This window comes from Triturus cristatus, chromosome 4_1 (assembly GCF_964204655.1).
Source record: "Triturus cristatus chromosome 4_1, aTriCri1.1, whole genome shotgun sequence".
NCBI classification, from domain to species: Eukaryota; Metazoa; Chordata; class Amphibia; order Caudata; family Salamandridae; genus Triturus; species Triturus cristatus.
In genome coordinates, this window is record NC_140585.1 from 805,221,174 (window position 1) to 805,243,764 (window position 22,591).

The 22,591-nt window shown below is 44.7% G+C and overlaps 1 protein-coding gene across 2 annotated transcripts in view; it reads left to right on the plus strand.

Moving 5' to 3' along the window:
* TBC1D30 (TBC1 domain family member 30) overlaps nucleotides 1–22,591 on the plus strand; it is a 259,726-nt gene that overhangs the window by 42,318 nt on the left and 194,817 nt on the right. For both annotated transcript variants that reach the window (XM_085653419.1, XM_085653418.1), the window contains exon 2: nucleotides 19,207–19,371. In XM_085653419.1, coding sequence (XP_085509545.1) covers nucleotides 19,207–19,371 — 165 coding nt within the window. The remainder of the gene's footprint in view (nucleotides 1–19,206; nucleotides 19,372–22,591) is intronic.

Sequence of the window (22,591 nt, forward strand, 5' to 3'; positions counted from 1 at the left end):
GTGTTTGTGTTGGGTTATTCTTTGCTGTGAGCGATTAATTTGGGGGCAACCTGACAGGAAATTGTGTTATTTCTGTGTCCACTTACCCGCACCATAAAAAGAAGTTTCAATCACTCGCCATTTGCGAGATTCCTCACCTCAGGGAAATTCTCCGGACGCCATTGTTAGCATACTAGCAGCCTGCACTATTTAAATGCAGGAGACGCAAGCGCGCAGCACCATAGAGACGATTTTTAAAACTAACCGTGATTGTAGAACGCTTCTGCTGAAGAGGCTCAAGTACGTTGTACTGTTTTAATCTGAGGGTGTTTGTGTTGGGTTACTCTTTGCTGTGAGCGATTAATTTGGGGGCAACCTGACAGGAAATTGTGTTATTTCTGTGTTCACTTACCCGCACCATAAAAAGAAGTTTCAATCACTCGCCATTTGCAAGATTCCTCACCTCAGTGACATTCTCCGGACGCCATTGTTGTTAGCATACTAGCAGCCTGCACTATTTAAATGCGCCAGAGGCAAGCCCGTCTGCGCCCGTCCGCGCCTCGGTCGCGCCTTGCGCCAGGAACGCTGATCAAAATTGCGCTGACAGACTCTGCTACTCCAAAGATATTCTTCTCAAACTAGGTAACAGGCCATAGGAGGAACAGCGACAGGTATTGACTTGTGGCTTAATCAACAGCAGGTCACTTATCAAACACCATCAAGATCTCTATAACCTGCTGGACGATTTAGACCTCGACCTGCTGTTCTTAACTGAGACTTGGATTCATGTGAACTCCTCAGTAGAACTCGGACTAGCATGCCCCGCTGGATATAAGATCCTCCAGAAACCTCGTGCAACGGGGAGAGGGGGAGGAGTAGGGCTAATCTTTAAGGAACAGCGGGATTGTGCCATACTACCGATCAAAGTCATAGCAGGCTACGAAATTATGGGCTTCTCTCTACAGGAGGCTAAGGGGAGAGTGTTGTCGGGTATGGTTTGCTATAGGCCCCCGGGTACGGACGCTAACCATCAGGCGCTATTGGACACTATTGTTGCTTTGGCTTCCACACATTCCAGAATGCTGCTCTTGGGAGATTTTAATCTTTGGGAAACGGGGAGCTCTGGAAATCACTTACAAGCCTTGAACTACACCTGTGAGAACTGTGGCCTCCACCAGCTTATCCAACAACCTACACATGTAGGAGGCCACACACTCGATCTAGTATTCGCCAAACCCTCTGAAACTGAAGTAATCAGTATTGCCCCACTAAATTGGACTGACCACTATCTAATACAGTTCAGGATAAGCACACAAGAGGATAAATTGGCTGGGAACAAACAAGCCCACTTTAGGTGGGGAAGAGATTGGGCTAAACTTTCCAAGAGAGGAGCATCCTCCCTCTTCTCAAGATCTAATCTGTTTGACCCAAAAGCCGCACCGGAAGAAAACTATACTAGATATAGTAAATCCATCAATTTAGTATTGGAAGGATACATACCTAAAAAAAAAATGAGAGTGCGTAGTACTCCATCAGCCCCCTGGTTCAGTGAGGAGCTAAAAGCGCTACGCTTAGTACGCAGACAGACCGAAAGAAGCTGGCGTAGACAGTACTTGGAAGCAGATAGAAAAGCCTTAAAAACTATACAACTCCAATATAAGGCAGCTATTAGGGAAGCCAAGGCGAATTTTTATGCTAACTCCATTCTGCAGGCACCCAACGGAACCAGGGCACTCTTTAACATCGTTAGAGACCTCAGTAACCCGGGTTGCCTGGCCAGCACTGTTCAGCCATCACAAAACTTGTGCAACGAAATTGCTACATTTTTTGTTGAGAAGGTCAACAATATCGTGGGTGGGTTCGATCAGAATGCTATAGAGCCCTCCCCGATTAGTGTAGATATCAGGAGAGACTCTGCTCTGAGCCATTTTAACCCCCCTACGGAGGATTCTTTTAATGAGATAGCGCGGGAGATATCATCAGGATCACCCCTTGACCCCCTTCCTCATAAGATCTGGAAGGAGCTTGGACCCGATCTATTCTTAGATTTGTGGCAGATCTGTTGTCAATCCCTGAGTGAAGGTACTGTACCAAGCAGACGGAAGCAGGCAATGGTCACCCCACTATTGAAAAAACCCTCTCTTGATCCATCTTTGCCAGCTAACTTCCGCCCAATCTCCCTTTTGCCATTTCCAATTAAAATCTTGGAAAAATTAGTCAGCACATCCTTGTCTAATTTTTTGGAAGAACATTTGATTTTAGACAGGGACCAGTTTGGCTTTCGGCCTGGGCACGGGACGGAAACTGCATTGATTACCGTTTTGGACAAACTTCGAATGCGTGCCGACAGTGGCTGTTCCTCTATGCTGGTGCTGCTGGACATGTCGGCAGCATTCGACACGGTTAATCACTCAGTGCTGCTGGCAATGTTAGAAGATATGGGGGTGACCGGTCGCGCCTTGGAATGGCTACGGTCATATTTGACGGATCGTCAACAGGCAGTGACCCTGACGCCTTTTGTATCCCCCTGAACCCGGTTCGCCATGGAGTACCTCAGGGCTCAGCTATCAGCCCTATACTCTTTAATGCCTACCTGAGACCCCTGATCCCTCTAATAAAATCTTACGGGATTGAGGTGGTTAATTATGCAGACGACATTCAGCTAATGTTCTCCATGGAAGGAGAGCACGCAGTGCCCATGAATTCTTTCCAGGCATGCATGAGGAAAGTCTCAGACTGGCTGAGAGCCAACTCACTGCAGCTGAATGCCGGGAAAACGGAGTTACTGCATTGCTGTGCAGCTAGACTGCCTAAACATCTCCTGGGTGAGTTCCGGCTACTACCGGAAGACGCCCCGATATCGGCAGTAAAAACAGTCCGTAATCTGGGGGTTATGATGGACGAAGACCTCCAGCTGCAATCCCAGGCGAATAAGACCATAGGATCCTGTATTGCTTCATTAAGAGCTCTGCGTCAAATTCTCCCGCTTCTCCCTAATGAGTCCAGATCTCTGGTGGTCCAGAGCGTGATCCTAAGCAGGCTGGACTATTGTAATTCACTGTACCTGGGTGCCCCCCTGTATACGGTACAGGGATTGCAAAGAATACAGTCTGCTGAAGCCAAACTGGCCCTGGGGAGACAACGTGACTCCTCAGCAACTTTGGCACTGAGGGACCTTCACTGGCTCCCGGTCAATAAAAGGATCGAGTTTAAATCATTGGTCATGGTGTATAGAGCCCTTCACAATATTGGTCCGCTACCTCTGTGTGACAGATTCTCATGGTACGAACCAAAGAGACTTCTTCGATCAACCAGCCAAAGTCTGGCAGTGGTCACCAGAGTAAAACACACCAAGACGGGAGGCAGGGCCTTCAGTACGGCGGCAGCCCGCCTCTGGAATCAGATCCCCTCAAGAACTACGCCAAGCCAAAACATTGCTGAATTTTAGGAAAAATCTTAAAACGTGGATTTTCGGCAGAGAATAGAGTGGAACAATCCTGTTCCGTCGGCTTTCGTTCTTACTGTCCCAGGTTTTTACAGTCTCTCAGCGCCAGGATACCTGTAGGGTGGCAGATAGCGCTATAGAAGAGTTTATACAATACAATACAATACAATAAATATGTTTTCTTGATATTACAGCTTCCGTGCCAATCTCTTCTTTGTTGGTTTAAAGGACCAGGTGTATCAGTGAACCCCTTAGAAGGTTCTTATTTCTTCATCACGACGTGACTTTCCACACCACATACCCACGGCTATCCTCAGGGACAACAATAACACTGTAAGACACACCCCAAAGACAAACTCTCTCCCTCCCGGGGCTGGCCAGCTAAGGACACCCGGATCCTAGACTCCCCTACCCCCACCTCCATGAATACCACTCAGAGACTTGCTCTGCTGGAAAGCCAACTAGAGATCGTTATACAGGGTATCAACAAAATCCTATCGAACCTCACCACACCTCCGGAGCTCACCCAAGGCACACACCCTACACCCACAGTTACCAACACTAAACACACAAGATCCCCAACGCTCAAAGGCACAGCTGGAACACAACCCCTCTCTTGAACCAACCTCAGAGACCCAAAAGAGTGAGTGCCGAAATGTCCATGAGAGAGGCGAACGATCTTGCCAACTCTTACGGCACATCCTCTATTGCCATTCCCAGATCCAGGTTATCACTGGATTTGGAAGAGACAGCGCCCCACCTAGAACGCAGAGGTCTCCAGCCTTACTTACTAATATCCCCATGCCCCTCCTAATGAAGAAACTCAGCAACAACGGGACGACCAACTGCATGCTCATAAACTGCAGATCAGTTACCAAACACACAACAGAACTGGCAGACACCATTCCCACTCATGACATTGAGCTCACATTCATCACGGAAACTTGGTTGAATGAATCCTCTTTCCCAATAATTGACATGCTTGTGCCCCCGGGTTTCTCTATAATCAATAAAGACAGGAAAAACCAGCGCGGCGGGGGTATTGCAATATCCACAAGAGCAACATCTCCGTAACGGAAACTGACTCCTTTAAATACAACTTTCGAATATTTAACCTCCACCATTAAAATGATCGACAACAAAACGATATACTGCCACCTCCTCTACCACCCGCCAGGCAATACCTCCTCATTCGGGGAACACCTTTCTGACCTGATAAGCCACTGCTCACTCTCGGACTCCAACAATATGATTCTAGGTGACATCAACCTGCATTGGAATGAGGAAAACCACTCTCTGATCCAATCTCTGAACAAACATCTATGCAACAACAACCTTACCCAACACTGCACAGAACATACCCACAACAGAGGCTCTATCCTGGATGCTATCATAGCTCATGAAGACTCAGTCACTATCGACCACATCCTTCCTGTTGACTGGTCAGTCCACCACATCATTCTATTCCATATCAACCAAACAATCCAATGTCTTCTTCGTACACAGGTTTCCACCCATTGGATGAGAAATCTCAGACAGATTCCTCTGGCCAACCTGGAAGAAAGGGTAAGCTCACTCCTTCCCACCATCCCATATGACTTTTCTGCAACTGAGCTCACTGCGCATTACAACATAGCAGTGACTTCCATACTAGACCAAATAGCTCCCTTGAAACAAAAAATAGTCAGAAACCTTTCATCTAGATCTTGGTTCAACACAGACCTAAACTCCGACGGAAGACAACTAAGAGCTGCTGAAAGACTCTGGCGGAACAACCCGCACAATCCACCTCGATCAACTCAAGTCTGAACGCAGGAAGTACAAGAAATACACCAAGAACGAAAAAACGTCCTTCTTCTGTTATGCACTAGACAATGCCAAAAACCGGCCCAAAGAACTCTTCAATATCATTAGACAACAAACATCCAAGCTTCCTTCCTCCACAATGCAGGCGTCCAAAGAGTTATGTGATAACTTTGCCAACTTCTTCAATGAGAAAGCGAAAATACTGGAAACATGTGTTCTCCTTTAACTCACCCGACACATAGACAGCAACAACCTGCTAGACCCCCATCAATCGGGCTTCAGAAAAGGTTGCAGAACAGAGACAGCAATCCTGATATCTACAAATCTCTAGATACAAACCGATGCAGTCTACTCATACTCCTAGATCTATCGGCAGCCTTCGACACGGTGATCACAAACTACTCATCAAGGTACTTCAAGAAAGAGTTGTAGCTGAAGAGGTGGTCTTGCAATGGTTTACCTCCTTCCTGCAAAACCGCACCCAACTATTAAAAATCAAAAACTCCATGTCTGGCCTACTTCCCATTAACAGGGGCGCCCCTCAAGGATCAGTCCTCTCCCCACAACTATTCAACATCTACATGGAGCCTCTCACCAACATACTCAAAAAAGCCAATATTCCCTTCCACCTCTAAGCTGATGATACCCAGATCTATCTAGAAACTTCCTCCATCAGTGACATTCAGAGACTAAACGACACTCTAAAAGAAGTTCAACACTGGCTATCCCTCCACCACCTGAAACTCAACCAAGATAAGACGGAAATCCTTCTCATATCAAATAAAGAACAGACTCCCCAAATCACAGAATGGCTTAAATCTATCGATGCTCTCAACTGCCAGCTCACCCCAGCCGACTCAGTTAAATCACTGGGACTCACTCTTGAGCCAAACTTAGACATGACAAACATATCAAGAACACTGCAAAGAGCGCCTTCCTCAACCTAAAACTTCTCTACCAAATAAAACCCTTCTTCCCTCCCAACGACCTCAAACAGGCAACTCAATCCCTGGTGTTGTCTAGGTTGCACTACGGGAACGCAACCCTCACAGGCACAGCAAACGCCCACCTTGCTCCCCTCCGATCAACTCTTAATGCAGCAGCCAGGATGGTCACCGGAGTAAAGAAATATGAACACATCTCCCCTGCTCTCAGAGAGCTAAAATGGCTTCCAACCGAAATGCGTGCCAACTTCAGAACTGCCTCACACACAAAGCTCTGCACACTGGGAAACCTGCCTACCTGGCCGCCAAACTCAATAAGACCCCGACAGACAAGAACCCTCAGGAGTACTAACACTCTACTTCTCATTCCCCAGAAAACTCGTAAGCAAAAAATCCAATCACGCTCCTTCTCTGGAAAAGCTCCCAAAATCTGGAACTCTATTCCAGTCCATATCAGGACCATCCCCTCCTTCTTAAAATTCAAAAGTCAGCTCAAAGACCTCTTCCTCAACTGTGCTCTTCCGAATGGTTAACTGCCCCCTAACGGAGAATCACGCACACCGCAGCATTTAGCAACGTGGATAATGAAGGCTTCCATACCACCTACCTCTCGGCTTGCTCCTCTGTCCCCCCCGCCCCTCCTTGAACTGGACTCGTTGCGACACATTGTTTACTAATGTTTTACTGTGTGTATGACTGCCATACTATGTGTTTGATTTCTTCACCATAAATGTTGTAAAGCGCTCAGATACCTCCGGGTCTGGCCAGCGCTATATAAAACTCGTAAATAAATAGCTTTACGATTGAGCTTTTCTAGTACTGCGTGCTAAACCGCTTTCTTAAGAGTACTCATGAAATGTTCAACAAGGCTATCGGCCAAAGAGGTGTTCTATTCTGATGCTTCACATTAAGATGACTGAGAAAGTCTCTGAATTCTAGACTGTTCAAAGGTGGGTCATGTCAGATTTTAATATTGCAGGCACACCCCATATCATGAAGATGCCGTCTAATCTCTCAATGACTCTTTCTTGAGTGAAAGGTGAGAGATCTATCAATGGAAAACTGGAGTATTCATCAACAATCACCATCAGGGGATGTCCATCGTCACGAGGACCGAAGAAGTCAACAGCAATTCTTTCCCATGAATGTGTTGCCAACTCTCACATGTATAAGGTGTGTTGATGACAGGCAGTTGCATAGAAGACAGGTCTTCAATTCTCTTTCAACTCTCTCGTCGAGATGTGGAAACTAGACTCTGTCTCAGAGTGCTAGTTTGGTGACAACAATTCTAGGTTGTCCTGCATGGGCCCTTCCATTATCTGTTGTCGCACACTCTACGGAATGCCAATTCTCAAACCTCTTAGAATAATGCCTTCCTGAGTAATGGACAGTTTACCTTTGACATTTTTTCAAACTTCTGGTATTCACGGTCACTGGTAAGAGGTCGAGTGGGCTGGCACCAAGACTGATTTGTAATAATGTCTTTCAGGTTTAACATGTCACTATCTTGACTCGTGGCAGTGACAATTTGTTCAAAGAAAATGGCCGCTGAGGTGCTTGATTTCACAATAAATGTATGTATGTATGTTTCAGCCGTCTTGATAGGACTGCCAGGGCACTGTAGAGGCACTCGTGAGAAGTAGTCAGCAGGGTTTGATCTTTCCCTGGACAACGCACAATGGTGTAGTTGTATTCTTGCAATCGCAGACTACAATGTTCAATGCGAGGAGGCATTGTTGCCTTTGGATTGCCAAAGATTATCAACAATGTTTGAGGATCTGTCACAAGCGTGAAGGGCTTCCCATACAAGAATGTGTGGAAATGTTCACAAGCCACACTACTGCTAAGCTTTCTTTCTCGGTTTGTCAATAAGCATGTTCCGTTTGGGAAATCTTCTGCTTGCATATGCCACAATATGTCTTTGATCATTTGGGTTTCCCCTGTGCTGTGCAAGGATAGCATCTAACCCGACATGGCTAGCATCAACCACAACCTCACTATGAAGCTTTGGGTCAAAGTATGTCAGTTCAGTAGCATTATCAATAGCTTGTTTGATTTTCTGAAAACGTTTCTCACATTCAGGTGACCAATGAAAAGAAACCTTCTTTTTCATCAAATCTCTCAATGGCACACTGACAGTGGCAAAGTCTTGTATGGATCTAGGACAATAGCTAGTCATGCCAAGGAATGAACATAAGATAGAAACATCTTGTGGGAGACTGGCAGTTCACAGCACTTGCACTTTAGTTACATCGGGTGTCATGCCCCCATCAGAAAAGATATGGCCAAAGAATTTTAACTTTGAATGCTGAGAAATATGAGTTCCATAAGACAAACTTAAACCTGCATCAGCGAGCAAATGACACACTTGCATGAGAGCTTTATCGTGCTCCTGCTGTGTAGCTCTGAAAACCAACATGTCATCGCTTCAATTGAAAGCATTCATGACAGGCTGTACGATACGTTGAATGACATCTTGAAACAGCTTAGCAGCTGATGACACACCGAACCTTAGTCTTTTGTAACGGAAAAGGCCAATATGTGTGAAAAAGGCTGTAATGTATCTGCAAATTCTCCTCGAATTTCAACTGTTGGTATTCTTCATTCGGATCAAGGCGAGAGAATACCTTTGCACCATTTAATTGTGTTTTCATGTTGGTAATGTGCGGACCTGGATGTCGTTCTCTTTCGATTGCCTTGTTTGCTTGGTGCATACCCACGTTAATGCGTAAAGCTCCTTTACTGTCCTTTTTGGGTACTACCACTATGGGAGAACCCCATGAAGTTGGACCAGTGCGACACTCAATGACATCATGTTTCAGTATGGATTCAAGTTCTTTTTCAACAGCTTCCTGTAAGTGAAAGGCCATTCATCTGTGTCTTTGAGCAATAGTAGGGACGTCCTCATTAATGTGTAATTGGACTTTCATAGCCTTGGGTTGTCCCAACCCATGAAACAACAAAGGGAATTGACTTACTATTTCATGATGAGCATTCATGTTCTAGTTCACAAATATCAGTCCCAAATCGGCATCTGTGCTGAAGCTGGGTAACCAGGTGCTTGACACCGTACCTTGAAGTACATGAGTGGGTACTTGTACTTTTGTTTTCTTGCGTTTCATCGTTGCTACAAATGCACCTTGACTTTTCAGTGACGTCGATGCATCCCCTGTGTACACTTTAGTTTTTAGTGGCATAAGTCAGGGCATTGGAGACAGTTTAGTAGATTTCTCCTCAAGCATAATGTTTATTGATGCACCACTGTTTATAATAAAAGGTTTTGAACAGCCGTTGACTTTTACTGTGATTTTCTGACAATGTGGAATGACTTTGGTGCTTTGTCATGTTGACTCTTAGACCTGTGTTTTTCCCCAAATGCAGCCAGTTCAACATGCACACGTTTCACTGAGTTAAACCTCAACATGGCCCAACCATCTTCTTCACTTTGAATTGACATTTATACTGAATATCGGTTGGATGAAGATTTAGATGCAGATTGATTTCGTTTGGTGTTGATTTGCCTCAGCTGATGTAGTCGCTTGGCCATGTGGGTGTGCGTCGAACGTCGCTTCTGGAACATTCAGACAGCCTTTTTTTCATCATGTTGTGACGCACTTACTTTTTCCTTCACCTTGCAGACAGTTACAAAACGGTTCTCCTTTCCACAGCCTTTGCAGATGTGCCCCATGGCGGGACATTTTCCTTCGCGTGGAAACAAATATCCACATCTGAGGCTGTTGGACTTGGCCCTTTTTTCAGGGTCATCCCTGAACTTTTTGCCTGGCTCCTGTATTTTTTCTGACCTGTTGTTGGCTGTTTTATGACTCTGGGCACTTTACCACTGCATATCAGTGCTAAAGTGCATATGCGCTCTATTGTAAATTCATGTATTGATTAGTGACTCCGTGATTGGGTTATTTGATTTACTTGTCAGACCCTATTACAGTGCACCATGTGTGCCCGGGCCTGTAAATCAAATGCTGCTGGTGGGCTTGCAGCACTGGTTGTGCCACCCACAGAAGCAGCCTGTAAAGTGTGTCTCAGGCCTGCCATTGCAGAGCCTGTGTGCAGTCTAGTACTGCCATGTCGACATGGTAAGTGCACCCACTTGCCAGTCCCTAAAACTTCCCTTTTCTTCATATCAGACACCCCTAAGGTAGGTCCAAGGGCAGGGTGCATTGTAAGTATAAGGTAGGACATGCCCTGGTGTGTGTGGGATGTCCTAATAGTGAATGACAGCCATTTTCGTTTTTCACTATTGCAAGGCTACCAGTCCCCATAGGCCAGAATGGGCAGTTTGATTATAACATCTTATAATCCTTACTGACCCAGGGAACATGATAGAAATTCGAGTTTAGTATGCCTGAACTCAGAATGATAAAATACCTCTTTTAGTAAAGTTGGTTTTAACATTCTGTGTTTGAAAATACCACTTTTAGAAATTAGGTATTTTCTTACCTAACCATCCAGCCTGCCTCTGCTAGCTTGTGTCTTGTGTGTCTGGTTTTGTGAGTGACAGCGGCTGGTGGATTCCAGGAGACAGGGTGAGTCAGCACAGGTCTGAATAGACCTATCTGCATGTAGAGTGGAGGGAGGAGTATCACCTGTGTCTGAATAGGGCTGTGCCTGCCTTCCACAATGCTGGGGCCACCTCCTGTGCTAGGTCTGATGTCCCGGCACCAACCTGCCAAAGGAAAGAAGGAGTCCTGTAAACAAAGTGCTCCAGGACTTCACAGAACTGGTTTGGACTAGGTACAGGCCCCGCTGTCTAAAAGAGGATAAAGGATTTAGTAGTATAAATATGGGGACCCAGACCCCAAGACTGTATATCACTTCTGGAACAACAAGATGACCCTCTGCCAAGGAGAAGAACCAAGGAAGCTGTAGGAGTTGGACTGCCCCCCTGCCAGTGTGCTGTGTTGGCCTACAGTGGTGTCTTGAGAGGAGAATGAACTTTCAAAGAACTTTCATCATCTTGCAGAATATTACTCCAAGGGCATGAACTTGTGCTTGCCTCCTGCTGAAGTCTCAGGGAGAAAAGACTTCACCACCAGCTACTCTCTGAATTTCCTTGCTGGGAATTCTGTATGCAGAAGCCTGCCTGTTGCTGGGAGCTGGAAGCGCGACTCAACAAGAAGAAGCATGTTGCAGCTGTTGCCGTCGCATCGCCTTAGAAGCGTGTCACCGCCCCAGAGATCGCCGCCGCATCACCAGAGAAGCGTGCCTTCGCCAAAGCTGTTACCCGACGCATCACCGTAGATGCGTGTCGCCGCCGCTGAGGTCACGTTGCATCACCGGAGAAGCGCGTTGCAGGGCCTGTTACGGCTCCAAAGTTACAGAGTCGAAGCACGGCCGCCGGGTGTGCACGCATTGTCTTCACGTCATCGCATCAAGGGCGGCATCTTATCGCATCGCACCGGATTGTCGCATCGAGGCGCCATCTTGTTGTATCGTAACCGGAACGCAGTACGAGAATCAACGCATCACCTCCCCTCCGGTAAGGACCAAGACGCATCCTCTACTCTGCGCAAGCATTGAGGCGCGAGGCATCATCTCCCCCAAGTAAGGAACTGACGCATCTCCATCCCTGCAAACCTTTTATTTGTTTTGTGTTACGCATCCAAGTACTTTTGTGAGAACTTTGTCAAATTTATCATCAACTTGAAATAAGTGATTTCTACCATTGTTAAGTCTATTTTGAGTACAGTATTGTGGATTTTTGTCATTTGTGGTCTTGTGTTAAGTCTATATAAAGAATACTTATTTTTATAAAACATGTGTGGTGTCCATCTGTAGTGTTTTCACTGTATTAATGTATGTGTTCACAAATGCTTAACACACTGCCTCTGAGAGAAGCCTATCTGCTCGTGCCAAGCTAACAAGGGGGTGAGCAGGGGTTATCCAGTAGTGTAATCCCCTTTCCCTGACTTAGAAGTAAGGGTCCCTATTTGGTCAAAGGTACCTATCTCTGCGGACTAGAGACCCCCAGTTCTAACAGAGGCACAACATCTTTTTCTGAAGAGAATTCACTTTGTGTTTCCTCTGCCTTGTGCCTTTGCTTACTTTTCACATTCATGCTCGCTTTGGGCACCTTTGCCTCCATGTCATGAGCTTGTCGATCAGCACGTTCTTCAGCTCTGGCAGCCATGAAAAGTTGCTCCAGACTAAGAGTTTCTCTCAGCATTCGTTGTCTGAAGGCATGTGACAAGTATCTGTCAATCACTCTGAGGCATATACTGTTCTGATCATTAAATTAATTGACCTTGCAGTGTTTTAAGCGTATTCAGTCTCTCATCAAATTCTTCGATGGTCTCATCAGCTTCCTGTCTTTCTTGAATGAAGATGTACCCTTCTTAAATCTACATTCGGCATAGGATTGAACTTCGGATTCAAGGCAGCTTTGATTTGACTGTATGCAATTTCGTCAGTTTGCAGTATTTTCATTATGACTTCTTTTACACCTTCACCAGCAAGGTACTTGATCATTTTTTTGTTATCTGCTTCATCTACCGCATCAATGAAATCATCAAATGTCTCTATTCTGGCGGTCCATCTGTCACCAATATTCAGCTCTTTGGCTGTATCGAATGGTGGTGGGGATTTCAAGAAGATGGCGGCATTGTAATCATTTACTAGGTTGGCTTGCACTGAAGGTGGAGTTCTCTCTGACACTGTCTGCTGCCCACTAGGACATGCTTCATCCATACAATCTCTAAGGCCCTGTACTGTACCGTGCTGGCCTCTCGGTCATCTTGGACAGTCTGTGGAACCGTTACCTCCCTCTTGGTCTCTATGGAAGCCCTTTGCTTTCAGGAGAATTTTGGAGTTGTTCTGAGCTGCCACCCAGCATCTTTGGTGTTTCATTTGGTAGGGACAGCTCTGTAAGCACAACCTTGGGGTGCATCCTTTGGGGCCACTCCACCCAGCTCTGTGGTATGACGACTCTCTTTACTTAGTTCTAGTAAGCAGATGATCGTTTCTTGTATTTGAATTGCATTGCTTGTAAGCAGCTCTTTGTACTGCCTGACACCTGGTTGATCTCTGCCACGCATTGCTTCTGCTCACAGTGTTCTCACTCCATATGATGTAGAGTTGTACGTTGTATAGTAGCGTGGTGCCTCTCTTTGTGTCCTTCCCAGATGGTTTTCTGCCAACGATACGTAGACTTCTCAGCAAAGCTTTTGTTATCGTCAAATTCTTTACATGGACTAGGGCTATGCTTTGACCCCCCACATATATCAAATGTTGATTCCGCACTTTGACGGGGGCACACGTGGCACGCACAAGCAGTTTGCTGGATCACGGCAAACTCTCTGGGAGAGCACGGTCTATCTTTAGGTTACTTATCCCCTGTCTCGTTTCCAGTAGTAGCGTTCTTCCCCACCCGGCTACTTGCCAATGATTATGCAACACATGGAGCTTAGAATAACATGACTTTATTCTTTTGCGTGTAATCGCAAACTCAACATTCTTAAACCTGCCTTCACCTCACTCCGCTCCAGTGCTTACGTCACAGTTCTACGAAGTCCATCAAGAACCACAAGTGTTTCATAATTGCGAACTCACACGACACTACAGTATCCATTGCTACTTTAACAGGAATACCAAAAACACAACTCCGAGCACTCAAGGCAACCCCCAATGCTGCAACTGGACTGATAACGAGAACAAGACACTTTGACCACATCACACCCTTTCTCATGTCTCTCCAATGGCTCCCAATGAAAGACCAGAGCCTATTTAAGATAGCATGCCTGACAACCAAAGTAATGCACTCTAACAGCCCGAAGCTACCTAGCCCCGAAACTTACTATCTCGGGAGGCAGCTGCTCCCTACAGAGTGCAAGTTCCCTTCATCTGCTGAGATTCATGAAAAAGTAGACCTGCTCCCTCCTTCTCCAGATCTGCATCTAGAATCTAGAACTCTCTCCCACCAGAGATCGTATGCACCTATTGACCACTGCCTTCAAGAAAGAGGTCCAAAAGATTTCCTCCTAGGATGATTCTGACAAGTTTTCACTCCAATTGGATGAATAACTCTGAATCATTGTGCCCACCAGGGTCCTCACCTGGTAGATGCACTGGGTACCCTCTCACAGCCAGCAACATCTTGAAGTAGTTTGCTGGCACATCACCAAATGTATGATCAGAGACTAAGAGGTGAACTTTGGTAGACATTTTGTTATCATGTATGGTATGTTTATGAAACTTTTTTCGCTGTACGGCACCCTGATACCGTTGGGTCATGTTCACGCTTTTAAAAACACTCAAATAAAAAAATAAAAAAACTTTCAAAATAAATGTTGAAGGGTACAGTACAAGTGAAGGCAGGCTTGCATAGGTACTTTCCGCCTGTGCCAACTCAAGAACAGTTACCTTTGCATTGCATGCCTCACAGGCTCACGTTGTTGAACACATGCCATAGATATTCCTTTGATACAAATCAATTTACTTGACATGCTTGTCTTAGATCACTGAGCCCCTGCAGCTAGAGCTCCAAACTTCATCCCATGTCTGAGGAATCCTTTGCCCAGGGGGTATAGACCCTGCCTCCACTTAAAACAAGCATATGATCATACCAGCTGTCTGTAGGTTTTACCGAAGGCACATTGCTTAAAATTGTGTTTTCAATCCAGCCAAACCGTGCATTTCTTTGCTGTCAGGTGACAACCCCTTCCTTAATTAAAATGTTGTCTGTTTTGCACCTTTATAAAATGTTTTATATTACTCAGTTCTATTTTATTAAGCAATTTTTGCTCAAGTTTAGGTCGTCGAAATGATTATTCTTTTGATTTTTTCTTACTTTCACCTCTTTTTTTGTTCTTCGTCATTTAATTACTTTCTCCCTATTAATTTGTAGACCAGTGCTGTTCAAACTCGATTTCGTATTTCCTTTTTCTCCATTGTGTACTCTATTCCTTGTTCCCATTTATCTTTGTTCCCACATTGGTTTTAAACTACTGTAAAAAGTTAAATATCGTAAACTGTTATTTTTGTTTTTGTTTTCGTGCTTCCATTGTACCTCACATTGGTAAGCTGCCTGTTGTTGAAACAATGAAAACGTACGATGGGCCTAATTCACAAACTGCACTCTGTAGTAAATTTAATAGTACTACATGAGTACTATAAAACTTACTTTAAAGTGCTATTCACAAACTGCACTTACGTAGTAACATTCACTTTTGTAGTACGTCCCTACCTCCATTATTTTCTATGGGAGGGTCTTGCACTGCAGGTGGATGGCTATGTGTAGTGCTGGACAAACTACAAAAATGTAAGATACTATAAAAGTGTACGTTACTACAAACGTGCAGTTTGTCAATACAGAAATGTAGTAAACTTACTCAAAAGTGAACCAGGCTCGATGAATGGGGAAACATAGGTTTAAACAAGCATTGAAAATGCAATAGGTCCCGCCTTTGATTAAGTTAAAGCCATGTGCTTTGCTAATGGTATTGTATAGCAAAGCAAATTGCTTTAACTTAATAAAAGGCGAGAGCTATTGCATTTTTAATGCTTGTTAGAACTGCATGTGCGGAGTACTGGCAGGACCCAGCCCACTTAAAGCCCTGGCGCCAGGTAATAGAACGGGGATAGTTTGCGGCAGCCCCACAGGGACTTGCTAACATTGCACCAAGAGGCTGCATTTTCAAACACGACAGTCAAGGAAGTCCAAACATTCTCCCCCTCCGACTTATTTTCAACTGGAACCAGAGAGTACAATTAAGGCGCAATTAAGCCACATTTCCAGCATATTTCCTGTTCGATTAGCAGACTCCAGTAACCTCAGACAGAGGCATACATGCCAACCCTCCCGATTCAGGCGGGAGACTACCGATTTCAAGGCTAGTCTCCCGCCTCCCGATTCCTGCAAGCAAAAACCCGATTCCTCGGTGTTTCAGCAGACAGGGCTTGGTATTGTGTAACGTGCTAATTCTTCCAGCAATAGTCAGAGTGGCGATGCATAGGCTCTAGAAGGGGTGAAAAACCAACAAAGCCCCATTAACAAGCGAATGGTCTTTTAAAGACCTGTGAAGTACTCGGGGCAGCTGTGTGTGTGCCTGGGCTGCCACACGGGGTGGGGGGGGAGAGGGGGCCGTTGGTATATGCACTGCCAGCAACCTGCCAGGCCAGTGAGTGCAGAACACTTGCATAACCCTCTCTCTGCCTGTCATTGCGCTCCATGCTTCTGAAAGGTAAAAAAAAAAACGTGCATTTGCGTTTCAAATGTCCGATCCTGCAGCAGCACACTTCAAGGCCCATACATGACAGTAACCCGATTCAAGGCCCCATTCTCCCGATTTTTTATAAAGAATCTCCCACTTTGCTCTTCTGAAATGTTGGCATGTATGCAGAGGCTGCACCGAGGGGCCTCAGTTATTTGGAACGGGGAATTTTTAGAGCCTTTATGCTCGCAAAATCAATGGTGCACAGGATCCAGGCAGGATACGGCAGACAGGGCAGGACGGAACCTGCAGCTCGACACTCACAGGGCCTGGTCCGCGCACGCTTTCTGTAAATGTGCCTCTGCGCCCTGCGCGACACCGCCGCAGCAAGATGGAGCGGCTCTGGCTACGCCGTCTCGCGACTCCCACATCTTTGACATTAACGATGCATTCAGGAGTCAAGAAATGGAAAACAGGCACCGTCCAACACTGCCACGGTAAACCGAGGGGAGAGGATGTGGTCTGCACTGCCGCCTCTAGTGCAGGAAACCAGGGTTCGAGCCTCGAGGTCGCGTCCACATCCTGTGATTCTGGCCAAATCACTTAATCTCCCCGTGCCTGAATGTGTAATGTAAATACGGTGCTATGATAAGCGCTCCAATACCTTCAGGTCGAGTTCGCGCTATATAAATATGCACACAAAAAAAAACAAAAAACGACGCAAATTTTACCTAGTGGGCTACAACCCGGAAAGAAGCGAAACCACCAAGTTAAGGGAACCCTCTTCGTGCTCGGTGGTCGCATAGCAACGATGGCGCGCGGCGTAAGGGATACAAAGAGGCATCTTCTTTCAGCTCACATAGGCGCATCCTTCATCTGACTGGGAATCGATACCCGCCGTGAACGTGAAGGAGGGCAGGAAGCGGATCCAACCCCCCCCCCCCGTCACAACAGGAGTGATGGTGCATCACCGGTGCATACGGTCAAGCGCCCTCTCACATGGCGGGAAGCCGGAGTGTGTGTCGCCACTCTGCAATGGCCCCATCTTCTATATAACAAGCCGTTACTTTTTAAAGTATCTTTTATCGCCCATTTGTGTTTTTCAATACTTTTTCCCTTTTCAAGAGGTTGTCACTTGAAATGTGTTCGTCTGCGACAATCACATTTGCAAACTCCGTTTTTGATGTGATGTTACCTGCGGTGTTTGGAAGTGTTTATTATGATACCATGATAAGGAGAAGCGATGGAGTGAGATATATGAAAGTGCGGGGAGGCAGGAGTGTGTGCTACGGAGGAGTCTGTCTCACCATTTCCCCATGAAGTATACGTTTGACCAAAAAAAATGTAAACGAGTGACCAAAATGGACGCGCCTGACCAAACCACAATATAGGGTCAGGCTGGGGAGAGCATTTAGAATCTCTTAACAACATTTTATTATTTCTTGTGGGACAGACTTCATATAGACAGTTAATTGTAAAATACAGTGTACAACCCTCTTCTATGGTTAGACTTGGTCTTTCAATATAGAAATGCAGAGCGATTCGGAGATGCGAGAACAGAAACTACAGAAAAAGTAACAGACTTTAGGCCTAGTTACGTTAAGAAGAGTACTGCAAAACAAGCAAACTGGAGCAGATGATAGGAAGAACAACATGTAATAGCGAACATGGGCTTTTGGGTTTCCTCGTCCGAGTGTAAAGCAACAGAAGATGTAACCAGGGAAAACAAGCCCGCGAATGGTGCGCGCGAGATGCGGGAGCTGCTGGTGTGCGCGCGCGGTTGCGAGCAGCAGCATATGTTTCCAATTATCGTGCCCGTGTCTGGGCACGATAATTGGAAACATATGCTGCTGATGTGCGTAACAGACACCAATAGGCCATGGGTGGAGCAATGCGCCCGCCTTTGGCCAATTGCGTGCTTTCTTTGTAAAAAAGACGCACGCAAAGGCCAATAGCGTGGCCCAAAAGGAAAAGCACATGCGTGTGCGATTCCTAAACCCCCTACAAGAGGTCTCTCGCTGTGCGAGACCTAAAAAGGAGTCAATAAAACGAAAGGATCAACAATGTAGAATCCAAAAATAAAGACAGTGGAAAACATACCTACCTACCCCCATCACACCTGTTGTACGGGTATGACAAATTACCATTTAACTCCATTCCCAATATATTTCTGGGCAAGCGCTTGTTGGTGGAATTAGGTGAATGTTGATACTTTTGCTGGTAGATATTTTTGTTTGGGTATTAATGTTACATTCCCTCTCAGTGAGCCTTTTGTTTCATGGTCTTCCTTTCCTTGTTAATATTTTCACGATGTGAATTTCTCGGGGTTAGCATTCCATTCCATTGTTTTCAGTTTGTCACTGCCATTACAGAGTCAAACCAACTGCATAAAAATCAATCCCGACCTTACCGAGAAAGAGTCCACCCCCAGGCAATGCATGGAGAGTGAGGTGCAGGATGAGTCCTTAGATCGGCATGCTCGAGATTCACCCCTGGGACATCTTTCCCACTTGGGGCGATTCTCTGTGAGAGACCATTGGTATGCTTGAAACACCTCTTCATAGACACTGGTTATCATTTTATTCCATTATATTTTAGCTCGTATGTGCCTTTATAGGGAGAACTCAATTCTAGTAAGCCTTGACTTGAATTTCCAGTGGTTGAAAGTGTTGACTCTAGCTGGGACCATTAGTTTGATGTTGATGGTACATAAAATCAGTAATTAATTCAAAACCATTCTTTTTTTGTAAAGCAAGCATATAGATTATATTGAAGGGTACTGACTGATCTCCCTTGCCGCAAGATTTTCCACTATTGTTTAGTGTTTTTGACAAATGTTATTCTTTTGTTTGTTTCTAATTTACAGACATCAATGATTTGAAAGCAATAACACAAGAACTGAATTACAGAATCGGTGTTCAGTCGGCAAAGCTTTTACGTCAGCTGCGGCAAAAGGACAGACTTCTACACAAACAGCAAAAGAACTGTGATATTGTCACAGCGTGCTTGCAAGCTGTTTCACAGAAACGCCGTAAGTCATTTGCAGAATGTATACGTCGTTTACTCAATTTCCAGGAACATTGATTTGATTATAATAACAGTGTATGCACGCTGTGCATTATTTTGGTAACAGTTTGTTATTTCAGAAACTTAGATTTTAAACTCGGGATATTTTTCATTTTTTAATGAAATGTTTATGGTATGCCAACAACCCTATTGCGGCTGACATCAAATCCTTGATCAGCAGTGCATTTTGTTACAGGTATAAATTCGATTACTGAGCTAATTCCGGCACTTTGATTTAGGCGCATAGTCATATGGATGCGTTTTTCATAAAATGTGCCTCAATGCTCCATAACTTGGCAATGTTCATGGATTCATTTTGATTCCCAACAATACAGCAATTCATCTTTTAATGAAGTTCCAATCCTTTGGCCTGGATCTTTCTTGGGTATCACCAATGGTCCTGCCACCTCAAGGCAACACCATGAATCTGCTGCTACCACAGCTGTGCACTGCCTATCAGTGGGAATGTGCGAGTCGTGAGGTACCCATTTGTGTGTGTGTGGGTGCACTATCACCTAAAAAATCTGCATGTCAGTGGCGCACCTGGGTTGTGGGGGACAGGGATGGTATTAACCTTAAAATTTATGAGGCAATGTGTCTTTAGAGACGAGATTCAGAATATTATTTCCAAATACAACTAACAAGAAAGGACTGTCTCAGAAAGGAAGTTCAAGTTCAGAATTTTAGGGTAAACCATGAAGGTTTATTAAAATTTCAAAACTATGGTACAAAATTAGAAAATGTAAATGTGGCAGCAAATCTCTCAAAATCAATTCAAATACATCAGAGAGATTTGCCATAAAGGCTGGCAGCTATAGGAACCATACAAAAAGCACATTCAAGTAACATAGATCAAGTCTCAAATGTGCAGCAAATCAGTAGAAAAAGAGACACACCCCTAGTGGAGACCAAAAAGGTCTGGCTCACCCCCAAATTCAGTGGTATATATAGCCATTTTCAGCATAGGAAAACTGCAAAATGATCATTGTATGAGCATTATTTTAACAATCGCGTATCATATTTCGAAAACATCACATAACCCAGCCATTTTAGGACTAACCCACTACATGAATATTAATTCACCCCTTCTGACTTAATGCCACCCGGAGGTGTCGGAACAAACTATAAATACCAGAAAACAATTGTGAATTAATGCAATAGAGTGTGGTAAGAGGAAGGGGCTTAGGAAGTAGTAAAATGCTTCCTCCAGCGAGATAAACCATGCACATCTTGTTGCATGTAATGTAAAACAAGACATATAAACACAGAATAAACAAAATGATATTGCAGCCATTTTTACAAAGATGGCGTTGAAGCCTAACTGCGACCTAGTTTTTGACTAAACGAGAAAACATTTTAAAATGCAAAATAATGATTTTGATTCAATTGCAATAGCTCTATGCCATTACACTTTTTTTTTTTTTGCAGAGTTTTATATAGCCCGAACTTGATCCAAATCTAATCTGGTATCAGAGCGCTTTACATAGCACCAGTTACGTTACATGAGGACACACATTCATTTTTTGTTAGGCACGGGGAGATTAAGTGATTTGCCCAGAATCACTGGAAGTTCAGCGTCATTACCGAGACTCAAACCCAGTTCCCCAGGTCCGAGGTCGAGCGCCCTAGCCGTTAGGCCAACTCCTCTGCCCCACTTGTGATTATAATGCAGCACAGCGAATACTAATGTACATATATAGTTCAAATGTGGACAAACCTTCAAATGAGCGCAGTTTATTTTGCTACTCACTGTAGATTAGAGGTGGCTTATATTGCACAAATCTACTTTTTGTACATTGGGGCATTCCTGACCTCACTTTCTATCTATTGTGCCGTACTTTTTCATCCTGCTTCCTTTGCTGTTTCCTCAGTTCAGGCAACATTTCCATAAAGAATCTTTCCCAATGACTCTAGATATTTTAACTCATTCAGATGGATATTCCTTGGGTGACTCACTCAGTGAAATGTATTAGTTTGTGGAGCCAAAAGCCTTTGATGAGTGGATTGATGCTAAATTAGACTAGCTCAATCACTGTCATTTTACCTCTACAGTGGTGGACACATGACACCAACCTGTCACAACCTGTTTATAGAAACGTCTGCCACCCTCAGTCTCAAATCTTCACCAGAACAGGTTGTACACTTTTTTTTGGAGTGGCAGAATCAAATTCAGAGACCAAAACAAAGGTTCTCCGTGGAGTCAATATCACCCATATATGAACTCCTCGGGTGACCCTCCTAGTTGAGTGAATTAGTGAGGAATTTGTAAATGGAAAAAATACATAGATGTTTTGTGGTGCTTGGATCCGAAGTCCTTTGGGACTGCAATATGGTTTGTGCCCATAGCCCACTAGGGATAGTTCTATAGAGGTGCATTACTTACAAGCCTGTTACCGCTGGCCTCACTTGGTTCGGTTGGCCTCATCCTAGAGGACACTCCGGTGAATCAGCATGCACCATAACTATCTTCCTCCATGCCTTTGCAGACTTCATCTGGTAAAAGTGATGAAGCACCATGTTTTTGGTTTGTTGCTGATATAATGGTGTGACAGGCAAAATAATGACAATGACAGGGAACACAGTGCCCACTTGTAGGTAGAAGAAGGGAGGATTGGCCTAAACATGGGATGGACTAGCAGTGCATTAAAAAAAATATAAGAGGAGAAATCTAGTATATTTATGTTTTCCCCACCCCCCTTTATACAGTGTTATCGACTGCTAAGTGGGAAAATCCACTTGAGCTGTCTGGTCTACGAAGATGCGAATTGTGGAATTGTAATCGCTGTGCTTGCAGGAAAACAAGAAAGGGGAAAAGCACACAAGCTAAATGAGGAAAGCGGCCATACACGCATTTCAGCCCTGTACTGAGTGGAATCAGCACCGCAGGCTCCTCTGCCTTGTGCTGGGAAGAATTCATCATAAATACAACCTTCCCCTGGGTTGAGGATTGAATACTTTATATGGATACAAAGACCTCAAATACTTCATCAAAGAAGAATCTAACCTCTTCTGACGCAATGCCTCCTTTTCCTGTGGTCCCCTTGGCAAGTTAGCCCTCACGATCAGCATAAACGTGTTACAAGTGAAGAGCACCTTACTTATCCTGAGGACCTTTCTGCCAGTAATGGAGTTAAAGGTGGTTAACAAACACACACAGACCATGTATCTGTTGTGTTACTTCAGAA